General features: G+C 47.2%; 1 protein-coding gene across 1 annotated transcript; it reads right to left on the bottom strand.

The window, feature by feature from the left end:
• Positions 1 to 6,216: 6,216 nt before the first annotated feature.
• Positions 6,217 to 12,675, bottom strand: LOC123602910. Its single transcript, XM_045487232.1, has 6 exons — positions 12,635 to 12,675; positions 11,850 to 11,986; positions 10,744 to 11,210; positions 9,049 to 9,466; positions 7,138 to 7,237; positions 6,217 to 6,771 (listed from the first exon to the last, which is right to left on the bottom strand). Exons 1-6 carry the CDS (start codon positions 12,673 to 12,675, stop codon positions 6,432 to 6,434), a joined length of 1,503 nt encoding a protein of 500 aa, XP_045343188.1. The 3' UTR covers positions 6,217 to 6,431.
• Positions 12,676 to 12,882: the final 207 nt, after the last annotated feature.

Raw genomic sequence — 12,882 nt, forward strand, 5'->3', positions numbered from 1 at the left:
TGGCAAAGATGAAGTCAAGCTTTTGCTTTTTGCAGATGACATGATATTATACATGGAAAATCTGATAGACTCCACCAAAAGTCTGCTAGAATTGATACATGAATTCAGCAAAGTTGCAGGATACAAAATCAATGTACAGAAATCAGTTGCATTCTTATACACTAACAATGAAGCAACAGAAAGACAAATAAAGAAACTGATCCCATTCACAATTGCACCAAGAAGCATAAAATACCTAGGGATAAATCTAACCAAAGATATAAAAGATCTGTATGCTGAAAACTATAGAAAGCTTATGAAGGTAATTGAAGAAGATTTAAAGAAATGGAAAGACATTCCCTGCTCATGGATTGGAAAAATAAATATTGTCAAAATGTCAATACTACCCAAAGCTATCTACACATTCAATGCAATCCCAATCAAAATTGCACCAGCATTCTTCTCGAAACTAGAACAAGCAATCCTAAAATTCATATGGAACCACAAAAGGCCCCGAATAGCCAAAGGAATTTTGAAGAAGAAGACCAAAGCAGGAGGCATCACAATCCCAGACTTTAGCCTCTACTACAAAGCGGTCATCATCAAGACAGCATGGTATTGGCACAAAAACAGACACATAGACCAATGGAATAGAATAGAAACCCCAGAACTAGACCCACAAACGTATGGCCAACTCATCTTTGACAAAGCAGGAAAGAACATCCAATGGAAAAAAGACAGCCTCTTTAACAAATGGTGCTGGGAGAACTGGACAGCAACATGCAGAAGGTTGAAACTAGACCACTTTCTCACACCATTCACAAAAATAAACTCAAAATGGATAAAGGACCTGAATGTGAGACAGGAAACCATCAAAACCTTAGAGGAGAAAGCAGGAAAAGACCTCTCTGACCTCAGCCGTAGCAATCTCTTACTCGACACATCCCCAAAGGCAAGGGAATTAAAAGCAAAAGTGAATTACTGGGACCTTATGAAGATAAAAAGCTTCTGCACAGCAAAGGAAACAACCAACAAAACTAAAAGGCAACCAATGGAATGGGAAAAGATATTTGCAAATGACATATCGGACAAAGGGCTAGTATCCAAAATCTATAAAGAGCTCACCAAACTCCACACCCGAAAAACAAATAACCCAGTGAAGAAATGGGCAGAAAACATGAATAGACACTTCTCTAAAGAAGACATCCGGATGGCCAACAGGCACATGAAAAGATGTTCAGCGTCGCTCCTTATCAGGGAAATACAAAGCAAAACCACCCTCAGGTATCACCTCACGCCAGTCAGAGTGGCCAAAATGAACAAATCAGGAGACTATAGATGCTGGAGAGGATGTGGAGAAACGGGAACCCTCTTGCACTGTTGGTGGGAATGCAAACTGGTGCAGCCGCTCTGGAAAGCAGTGTGGAGGTTCCTCAGAAAATTAAAAATAGACCTACCCTATGACCCAGCAATAGCTCTGCTAGGAATTTATCCAAGGGATACAGGAGTACTGATGCATAGGGGCACTTGTACCCCAATGTTTATAGCAGCACTCTCAACAATAGCCAAATTGTGGAAAGAGCCTAAATGTCCTTCAACTGATGAATGGATAAAGAAATTGTGGTTTATGTACACAATGGAATACTACGTGGCAATGAGAAAAAATGAAATATGGCCTTTTGTAGCAACGTGGATGGAACTGGAGAGTGTGATGCTAAGTGAAATAAGCCATACAGAGAAAGACAGTACCATATGGTTTCACTCTTATGTGGATCCTGAGAAACTTAACAGAAACCCATGGGGGAGGGGAAGAAAAAAAAAAAAGAGGTTAGAGTGGGTGAGAGCCAAAGCATAAGAGACTCTTAAAAACTAAGAACAAACTGAGGGTTGATGGGGGGTGGGAGGGAGGGGAGGGTGGGTGATGGGTATTGAGGAAGGCACCTTTTGGGATGAGCACTGGGTGTTGTATGGAAACCAATTTGACAATAAATTTCATATATTAAAAAAAAAAAATTAGAGATAGCAAGTAGAAACTTGATGAGATCCTTCCAGGATCTAAGTGAGATCATATGACGGAAAGTGTTTTATAAAGTGTGAATAGTTATGGTAATTCTAGAAATTATTCAGAGCATTATTTTAACTTACCTACAGTCCAAGCCAAGAGAGAATATCAGAGTTCCTGAGTTACAGGGTTTTCTTCTGTCCTACGCATCACCACATGTGTTTTCTGTAAGGCCTCTTTTCTCTGGGCAAAAAGTTATTTGGGACAAGAAATAAAAAAAAAAAAAATAGTAACAGCATTAGGATTCAGCTTACAATTTTTTTTTTTTTTTTTTGAGCTTTGGGGAGAGCATTGATTATGTTAAAGCAATGTTGAAATCTCTCTTTGCAAGGCTGATTCAATATATTTTGTCCCCTTAACACAAGTGAACTATATGCTTTTCATTTGAAGACTCATATTCATAACCAAAATAAAGTTCGCCCAGGCTCCCTTTCCTTCCTTTGTCTGTCATGCACCTGTAGTTGTTCCCAGCCCGAGTTAGAAGCAGCACCTCGGCAGAACTCCTTCAGAGAAACTTTGCTGATAAACTCTATTGTCCTCAATCCTCAGCTCTCAACTTCCCTTTTATCAAAATCTTAGTGATTGTGTTTACAACCCAAAAACTCTGGTGGGGGGTGGGAGGCATATTTTTCAGAGAAGGTAACTTTTCTACTTCACTTTGAAAGAGAGTCTTTGCCTTTGTTCTCTAAAAGTTAGCTCAGTGGTGACTATTCAACCAAAGGAAATGCAGACCTGGCAAACCCTCCCTCCCTCCCTTTTCTTCAACAGGGATTGTTGTGATTTCTGAGAAATAGTGTCAGGAGCAGATGTTTGCTGGGCGTGGGGAAGGAGTTAGCTCTTCCAGAGTCCCCCTAGGGAGCTCTTCTCCTGCTTTCAGCACCCTCCTCCCCCCACCCCCACTTGTTCAGCAACTTTGTTCAGTCAAGATTTGAGCTGAGCTGTTGCTGAGGCAGAAGGAAAATTGTATTATTAAACCGGCCAACAAGGAGGGCAGGACTTTATATTATAGAGTCAGATTGATGGAAGTAATGATAAGTGGAATGTACCTCTTTCATCAGGATGCTAACAGGTGTTCAAAACTTGGGTGAAGATGCACTAATTACTCAACATTCTAAGTAGGGAAGTAAGAAGGAGCCACAGGACCTGGGGCCATACCTGCCTATCAGGCTTTGGTAAGAACCCACAATCTCCTCCTTTTCTGCTTTAGGGTTGTATAAGATAGACAGGAAGAGCAGGAAACTTATGGGAGTGCATAGGTCCTTCTTGCTTTAAAGACAAATGGTGGGAGAAACTTAAGAGTTCTTTGGAGAGGTTGGGGGTGAGTACCTGTAAGAAGGGAAAACTGGCATCACACTGCCTGGATGAACAGTGTTGACACAGGACTTGCACATCTGCTCTCTGCACGTTTGTAGAGGGGAAGATGAGTATTTGAATGACGAAAGAGGGAGAGGAGAGGAACAGTGGAGGAGCAGCCTGTGCACTTCCTGTTTCAGTGGCAAGGATGCATGAATTTCTTGCAGGCCACTACCTACCTGGAGCATTGGACTAGATGGTCTCTAATTTTGTGTGGTGAATTTTCTTTAATTGTGCATCTCTTAGTTCCATTAAAACAAAACAGTATAGCCATATTATCTTCCAACTCCACTCCTCAGGGGGACAAAAGAGAAACAGTAAAGAGAAAAAAAATAACCCCATACTATGAAGACTCTTGAAGCAAAGCATGCTAAATTTAAGAAGGGCTTGCTGATCACCATACTTGGCACTTTCTAATCAACAGCGTGTTCTTGACCTTGCCCTTCTTAGGGTGTAGAAAAATCCCTGAAGTAATGCAGGGCTGTGTCACGTTAGGCTTGTCATAGAACTAATTCTGATTCTGGTATCAGAATTCTTAAGTGCTCAACACCATTGGCATTAAAAGCTTTGAGACTTCGAACCCTGGGACCCTCTTGTCCTTCCCAGTCCTGGGCATGCAGTTGCTCTAATCATTCAGCTGGCTAATGATCCCCTTCCAGCAGGTGTAAATGAGTTTTCACACTCCAACCTGGGTTTTGTCAAGGCTTTAATGTTAGTAGCTAATGAGTGCTATTGCTCTGAGTTTTCTCCTGCAAAAGAAGGGTATGTCTAACTAGTGATATAATGACAAGAGCACGCTAATGTTATTCTGTTCGGTGGTGCTGAAGAGCACTGAGAATTTAAGAAAGATGAATCCCTCAAACGAAAGCAGACTAAAAACATATTAAGCAGAGCTGTGCTGACAGCCTAATTCCATTACTTCTACACGATCTTGAATCCACTCAAGCATAGTGAAGATATCTCAGAGGCAAGGGGGAAGGAGGCAAAATCCTCATTAAAAATGCTAGCAGAGCCTGGAGGCAGGTCCAATATGGTAAATTGGCCCAACTGGTGAAGAGAGGCCAAGGAGGTGAAAATTGGCCAGACCAAGCATTGTGACTTCAGCAATTCAGGGCACAACAAAGCTCACAGATTTGACATCCTGCCAAATAGGACTGCAAATGAATAATCTTCTCTACAATTCTTGATGTTCTTGCTATTCACTTATCCCTGAACAATGGGTTTTTATTTTGATGATAAACTCCCAGAGCTTTGGAAAGTGCTAAGCCCAACAAAACAGTTTTATTCTCTTTGCAGTTAGCATGTGATAGCCGTTTTCAAATGTGATGGTGTGCATTTTAAACAACACAGGTAATATTTTTGGAAAGAAACATAAGAAAAAAGCTCTATTACAATTTTCCCTGTGATATAAATCACTTGCAGCACAAATTGTTAACATCATTCAGTAGCGGGTGGCAGGCATGGGATGCTACAGTATTTCTCTTTTCTGGTTAAGCACTTAAGCTCCCCATCTCTGGTATTTTGTTAATGTTTTATTTTTTTATTTGAGAGAGAGGGAGGGAGGAGGAGAAAGAGAGAGAGAGAGAACACAAATGGGTGAGTGTTAGTGGAGAGAGAGGGAGACACAGAATCCAAAGCAGGCTCCAGACTCTGAGTTGTCAGCACAGAGCCCAACAGGGGGCTTGAACTCTTGAACCATGAGATCATGACATGAGCTGGAGTCAGAGGCTTAACCGACTGAACCACCCAGCCGCCCCCGAATTTCCCTGGTATTTTTAAAACATTTCTAGCATTGGTTTTCTGAAGCAGACAGGGTTATGCCCTGTTCATCTGTGTACCTGGCATTCTACGCTGGCTGGCACAGAGTAGTTTACTCACCGATGTTTGTTAAATAAATAGGTGAGGGAGGGAGGGATTGGCTAATCCAGAGGTCAAAGTAGAGAATCTTACAAAAGTATACATAGAAATGTTGTTTTATATTAATCAAAAGGATATGTTTTCATTTATTTTCCTGTCCTTCAACATATTTTCTTTGAGTATAGTTATACTCAATGCAGTGCCTTGTTTTCCTTCTTGCATAAAGCACATGAATAATGCGTCTTTCACAGTTTACAAATTTACTGTCTTCGAAGGGAAACAAGACAAATGCAAAGGAATTTGAGTGCAGATCATGAGTTCTCCCCCAGATGTTTTAGTCTCCCTATACCAATTCAGCAACAGTTTTTAAGCTGTTGTGTTCGTTTTCTATTACTGCTATTACAAATGACCACAGACTTAGTGACTTAACAAAACACATTTATATCTGACAGTTCTGGAGGTCAGAAATCTGAAATGGGTCTCACGGGGCTAAAATCAAGGTGTCAGCAGGGCTTTGTTCCTTTCTTGAGGTTCTAGGAGAGAATTCCTTTTGCTTGGCTCTCACAACTGCTAGAGGCTGCCTGCATTCTTTGGCTGGTGGCCTCCCCTTCCATCATCAAAGCCTACACTGGCCAGTAGACTTCGTTCTCATATCCTGCCACTCTGTCCTGTTCACAGGTCTCTGCTTTCACCTTAAAGAACTGTTGGTATTACATTGGGCCCATCCAGATAATCCAGAACAATCTTCCTATTTCAAGGTCAGCGGAATAGGGACGTTAATTTCACTTGCAACCTTATGTTACCATATAATATAATGATATTCACACATCGTGGGAATATTTGTAACTCCAGCATCTAACACAGTTACTGAAGGACAGTTCTGTGAAGGACACAGAACAAGATGGAGTCCGCTGGCGTAGGCCCGCCCTTTCATTCCCCCCTTGTCATGTAGCTTAGGGACCCAATCATGGGACCGGCTGCATTTATGGTGACAAGGGGAACAGAGTTTGGAGGTTTACACAAAGTTCTGGGAAGCAAGTGTCCCTGGGGTGGCTCTGGGAGGTCTGATTAAGTATTGTCCCCGAGCTGGTGTCTATGATCTGCCAGGTGATGTTTGGGGGGGCGTGGGGACTCCCGGCAGCATGAGCAATGGCAAACAGAGTTAACAGAGTTACCAATATTAGGTGGGTCGAATGCGCTGTAGCTTGAGCTTGAGCGGGTTGTGTTGGTCCCGACTGATGGCCCATCGCGTGACAACGTCCTTCTGGATCGAGGAGGGGTCCGCTGGCTGAGCATGGGTGTGATGGACCCAGGTCGCGATGCCGTCTACCTTGAGAGTGGTGGGGGTTGTCAGCACCACGATGTAGGGTCCCTTCCAGCGCGGCTCGAGAGTCTCTCGGTGGTGCCTCTTGACGTAGACCCAGTCTCCCGGCCTGTACTGATGAGGTGTCAGGATCGGGCCAGCCTCGTAGATGGCACGGAGGCGCGGCCAAACGTCCTCGTGCGCCCTCTGGAGCCCTCTCAAGGAAAGAAAAAGTTCTTGATCTTTAAACTCAGCAATAAGTTCAGCTCGAAGGCTGGGAATAACAGGGGGTGGCCTGCCAAACATGATCTCGTAGGGAGTAAAACCCAGAGTGTAAGGAGTGTTTCTAACCCGGTAAAGGGCGTACGGTAGGAGAGTCACCCAGTCCCCGCCAGTCTCCATGGTTAATTTGGTAAGGGTCTCTTTTAGGGTTCTATTCATTCTTTCTACCTGTCCTGAGCTCTGGGGCCTATAAGCACAATGTAATTTCCAGTTTGCCCCCACCGCCTTGGCTACTGCCTGTGTTACCTGCGAGATAAAAGCTGGTCCATTGTCTGATCCTACCATGGCAGGAAAACCATACCTGGGTAAGATGTCTTCTAGTAGCTTCTTAGCCACCGTCTGAGCCGTTTCATACTTGGTTGGGTATGCCTCCACCCAGCCAGAGAAGGTGTCTGTAAATACTAAAAGATATTTAAAACCATACTTTCCTGGTTTGACTTCAGTGAAGTCGACTTCCCATTGGGCTCCCGGTCTGGTGCCTCTGAGCCTGGTTCCTTTTTTATTTGTTGTGGCTCTCGTGTTGGTGAGTTGGCAGGTCTTGCAGGCAGATACAACTTGCTCTATTTTGGTGTCCTGTTGGTGAATCTTGATTCCGGCATGTCGGATTAAGTCTTTTAATTTTCGGGCCCCCATGTGAGTAGAGCGATGCATGTGCTCTAATATTGAGACTCCGAGCTGGTCTGGCAGCACGAGCTCCTTGTTAGGTGTATACCACCATCCCTTTATCTCCTGGGCCACAGGGAGTTTCTTGATCCGCTGTAACTCCTCCTGGGAGTATTTGGGCTGGTCTGGTAAAACTGGGTCTCCTGGGTCTGGTAGTTGTATGGTCATGGTGGGGACTGGAGTACGGGCTACTGCCTTGGCTGCCTGGTCAGCCTTTCGATTACCTCTAGCTACTGGGTTATCAGCTTTTTGGTGCCCTTGGCAGTGGATAATGGCTAGCTTGGCAGGAAGCCATAAGGCCGTAAGCAGGTTAAGTATCTCCTGCTTATTTTTTATAGTCCGTCCTTCTGCCATCAGTAACCCCCTCTCCTGATAAATTGCCCCACGAATATGAGCTGTGGCAAATGCATAATGGCTGTCTGTGTAGATGTTAAGCTGTTTTCCAGCTCCCAGCATCAGCGCCTTGGTGAGGGCTATGAGCTCTGCTCGCTGGGCTGACGTTCCGGAGGGTAGAGCCTCCGCCCATACGGTGTCCGTTTCGGTGACCACCGCTGCACCCGCATACCTGTGTCCGTCTCACACAAAGCTGCTGCCATCAGTGAACCAAGTAGCCTCGGCATCGGGGAGGGGCCGGTCGGTCAGGTCCATCCAGAATCCATGTACTTGTTCCAGGATTCCCGCACAGTCATGTAGTGGAGCACCTAGGTCAGGGTCGGGCAGCAGGGTTGCAGGATTGAGGGCTGCACTGGGGTGGAACCGCACTCGTGGAGAGTTGAGTAGGAGGCTCTGGTAATGACTCATACGTGTATTGCTCATCCATCTATCCGGAGGCTGTTTCAGGACCTCTTCAATGGCATGTGGGGTCGTGATCCAGATCTCCTGTCCTAGGGTCAGTTTGTCTGCATCCTTGACTAGGAGTGCTGTCGCCGCAATAATTCTTAGGCATGGCGGCTAGCCGGCAGCCACTGGGTCTAGTTTCTTAGACAGGTAAGCCACTCGGTGGTTCCAGGGGCCTAAGGCTTGAGTTAGAACCCCCCTTTTGCTATTCCCTTATGTTCGTCTACAAAGAGGTGGAAGGGCCTTGTAATGTCTGGTAGGCCCAGGGCTGGGGCACTTAGGAGGGCCTTTTTTAACTGATTAAAGGCAGTTTCTTCTTTTTCAGCCCATTTAAATGTTTTCCCCTCTTTGGTAGCTTCATATAGGGGCCTGGCAATCTCAGCAAAACCTGGAACCTAGAGGCGGCATTAGCCGGCTGATCCTAGGAATTCCCTCACTTCTCTTCGGGAGGTGGGAGTAGGGATCTTTAGGACAGTTTCTTTTCTGGCATCTGATAACCACCGCTGTCCGCCCTCCAGGATGTATCCCAGGTAACTTACCCTCTCCCTGCATATCTGAGCCTTCTTCGCGGATGCCCGGTACCCTAAGGCCCCCAGGGTAGCCAGCAGGTCCTGGGTCCCTCGCTCACAGTCTTTGGCCGTGTCGGCAGCAATCAGGATGTCATCTACGTACTGTAGAAGGGTGAGGCCAGGGTGCTCCCTTCTGTACTCACCCAGGTCCTTGTGTAGTGCCTCGTCAAAGATGGTGGGTGAATTTTTGAATCCCTGAGGTAGCCGTGTCCAGGTGAGTTGCCCACTGTAGCCCTCCTCCGGATCATGCCACTCAAAGGCGAACAAGGGTTGGCTCTGGGATGCCAGCGGCAGACTGAAGAAGGCGTCCTTTAAATCTAGTACAGTATACCAGACCCTGGAGGGCGCCAAGGAGCTCAAGAGAGTATATGGGTTGGGAACAGTTGGGTGTATGTCTGCGACCCTCTTATTTACTTCCCGGAGGTCTTGTACCGGTTGGTAGTCATTTGTGTGAGGCTTTTTGACCGGCAGTAAGGGGGTGTTCCAGGCAGACTGGCAAGGAACTAGTACCCCTAGGCTTCGTAGTCTCCGGATGTGTGGCTGGATCCCCTTCCAGGCCTCCTGAGATATGGGGTATTGTTTGATCCTTACCGGACTCTCTCCTGGCTTGAGCTCTACCAGGACTGGGGTCCTGTGACCGGCTAGTCCCATCCCCCCCCCCCCCCTGTCTCTGCCCAAACTGAGGGGAATTCTTGTAGCCATCTGTCTATATTATTCTCTCTTGGGAGCACCTCCTGGTGGAGGAGGTATTCACCCTCCAGTTTCATGGTCAGGACCTGGATGGGGTGGCCCTTGCCATCGGTGACCTGAGGCCCCCCTTGTCTGAAAGGTATCTGAGCTCCAATCTTGGTCAGTAAGTCCCGTCCTAACAGCGGGTAGGGGCATTCTGGTATTACCATAAAGGAGTGGGATACCCGGTCCATTCCCAAAACTACTGTTCTTCGGGTAGTCCATGAATACTGGCTCATACCAGTTGCCCCTTGTACCCAGGACTTCTTGCTGGCCAGTTTTCCTTGTGGGGTGCGGAGGACTGAATGTTGTGCTCCGGTGTCGACAAGGAAGTCAACAGGGGTCCCCTCCACTTTAAGAGTTACCCTGGGTTCGGGGAGAGGGGCTGAACCCCGACTCCCCTAATCACTTAGTTCATCTAGCTCTAGGACTTTTACTCGATCAGTCTTGCTTCCCTTCCCGCCGGCCCTTTTTGGACAATCTCGGGCCCAATGCCCTATCTCCTTGCAGTATGCACACTGATCCTTCTGTAGCCTCTGCTCCCCCCCCCCCCCCTTTGTGGTTCTTTTACCTTTTCTTGCGTCGTCTGCCAGCTGCCGGAGACGGCGGTCTCGTTCCTCGGGGAAGTCAGCAGTGGTAGCTAGTAGTATTCTGGCCAGGTCTCGAGTCTGCTTACTGCTGGCAGCTACCATGGCGCGAGCCTGCCTGTCCTCAGGAGGCTCCTGGTTATTATATACCTTTTCGGCTACCACCAGTAAGTCCTGCAGACTTTTTTCTCCTAGTCTATCTATTTTCTGTAATTTTCTCCTAATGTCTATGGCCGATTGGTTTACAAAGGCCATGATAACAGCTGCCTTGCTTTCCGGAGCCTCTGGATCCATGGGGGTATAGGTACAGAATGCCTCCATGATCCGTTCTAAAAAGGCAGCCGGAGATTCATCTTTTCCCTGTTGTACATTTCCTACCTTGGCCAAATTGGTTGGCTTTCTAGCAGCCATTCGGAGACCCCCCATTAGAGTCTGGCGGTAGACCCGGAGCCTCTCCTTACCTTCTGCCATGTTGAAATCCCACTGGGGCCGAGTTAAGGGGAAGGAGGCATTTATCTGAGCCTGGTTGGTGGTGGGATTCCCGTCTGTGCCCGGAACTAGTTTTCGGGCCCCATTGAGGATTCTTTCTCTTTCTTCAGTCGTGAACAGGACCTGCAAAAGCTGCTGGCAATCGTCCCACATGGGCTGATGGGTAAAAAGAACAGAGTCTAATAAATCAATAAGCCCTGCCGGTTTCTCGGAAAACTTAGGATTCTGAGCTTTCCAATTGTAGAGGTCACTAGTGGCGAAAGGCCAATAGTGATGGGGCTGATTCCCCTCCGCGTCTGGGGGTCTGGTGGCTCGCAGAATAGTGGAGTCGGCAGAATAGTGGAGTGGGGCAGAATAGTGGAGTCGGCGGCGGAGGCGGATTGCTCCCTCTGCGCCCTTTGTCTGGTAAAGGGCGGGCTTCCCCTGGAGTGTCTCCGCCTCCAGCTCTCGGAACAGCATCTGACTCCCCCGGAGGGGGAGGATGGTGTTCTTCCGGCATCCTAGAGGGGTTATACGGGGGAGGAAAAATTAATTCTTCTTCAGTACCCCCCTGTAGGACAGGGTAGAGGGGTGCTGAAGGCTGGGTAAGACTTTTCCTCTTCTCTGTCTCCTGCAAAGCAAGAATGGGTTTTGGCTCCGGAGGGAGCGGGGTTAGGAAGGGCTTAAGCCAAGAGGGTGGGTCTTCTACAAGGTCCTGCCAAGTGATAATGTAAGGGAGCTGATCAAGATGGCCCGTCTTAGGCTGAGAGATGATACTCCTGACTCAGTGGATGGTAGGGAGGTCGAAGGTCCCCTCTGGTGGCCATCTGACATTGAAAGTTGGACACTCGCTAGAACAAAAAAACTGCAACCGACCCTTTCGGACTTCCACACTGAGGTTGTTAGCTCTTCCCCTCACATCCTTAAAGTGATCAATCATAATACTTAGAGGAGTAGTCTGAGTCTGTCCCATAACGTCCGTCCAGTAAGTCCACAGAACAAAACAGAGAAACACAAAAACAGACAAACAGAGGGCTCCTAGAAAGTCTTCCAACTCCATGGAAGCAAAACTGAGAGCTAGCTTAGACATTTGAGGGGATTCCACGTCCCTCCAAAACCGATGAGGGGATTCCACGTCCCTCCAAAGACGACGGCCTCACGCCGACCAGCGGGAGTGACCCGCCTCGTCTCAGACCTTTGAGGGGATTCCACCTCCCTCCAGAAGGGAGGATCGGAACGTCTTCCGAAACTGCCGGCCCATGGTCCTCCAGTGCGTCCACTTAGACCACGTCGGGTACTACCAGAATTCCAGAAATGAGCTCACACAGAAAAGACAGAACAAACAGACAGTAACCATGGCCAGTCAGGCTCTCCGGGTCGGGGGTCCCTCAGGGGTCTTGGGGATCCCGGACGAGCCCCCAAATGTTATGCCCAGAATTCGTGATCCCCAAAGACCACCAGGGAGCCGAGTCCGATGCAAAAGCAAAGAGCCTTTATTCGAGCTAGCTCGAGCTCAATCCCCTACCAGCACCGACGCAGCGGTGAGATACCAGGGAGAGAGAGCGAGTTTCAAAAGGACAAAGGTTTTATTGGGGCCTAGGGGCAGTTGGTGAGGTAATGGCTATGGCCTCAGCCAATTGGCTGGGGAAGGGTCCTGGGGAAGGGTCCGAGTCCTGTTAGGCAGGTGGGGGGGGGGTTACTCAAGGGGAGGAGGTGTGGTCAAGGTGAAGGACACAGAACAAGATGGAGTCCACCGGCATAGGCCCACCCTTTCAAACTTTAGTTTCCTTACCTCATAGCATGTATTAAAATGACCCGTTCCCCAGGGGTATTCAAGAGTGTAAGTAAGTACACGTATAAAGGGTGTATGTACCACAATGACAGTCCGTGTGTTAATGTGTTAATTCATGTGTTTTCTTGCTGTAAGGTACAAAGTTTCACTTACCTTCCTGTCCTGGGAATTATCTCACATTTTCTAGTGGCCATTATGGGAGCTTTAAGGAAACCTACACTCTATGAATCTCAGAATCTGACCAAGATCACATAGCAAGTGACTATGAAAACAGTACTAGCAATTAGTGAACATTTTCTGTGAGTCAGGGACATAACTAAGAGGATTATGTGGATTATGTCAGTTAATTCTCATTTAAAGGTAGAGGAAATGGGCTCAGGGCAATTTGATCTCTTGCCTGG

Source organism: Leopardus geoffroyi, chromosome E1 (genome assembly GCF_018350155.1).
Source record: "Leopardus geoffroyi isolate Oge1 chromosome E1, O.geoffroyi_Oge1_pat1.0, whole genome shotgun sequence".
In the NCBI taxonomy this organism is placed as follows: Eukaryota; Metazoa; Chordata; class Mammalia; order Carnivora; family Felidae; genus Leopardus; species Leopardus geoffroyi.

Bases quoted from the DNA above. Each gene is read 5' to 3' on its own strand.
- LOC123602910 (XM_045487232.1), bottom strand. From the start codon at position 12,675: ATGGCCACTAGAAAATGTGAGATAATTCCCAGGACAGGAAG. The intron at 9,467-10,743 runs GCTCAGATAAAT...CCCATATCTCAG, and splicing joins GGAATCCCACCACCAACCAG to GAGGCCTGGAAGGGGATCCA. The intron at 6,772-7,137 runs GTATGGTTTTCC...TCTTTCCTTGAG, and splicing joins CTAGAAGACATCTTACCCAG to AGGGCTCCAGAGGGCGCACG.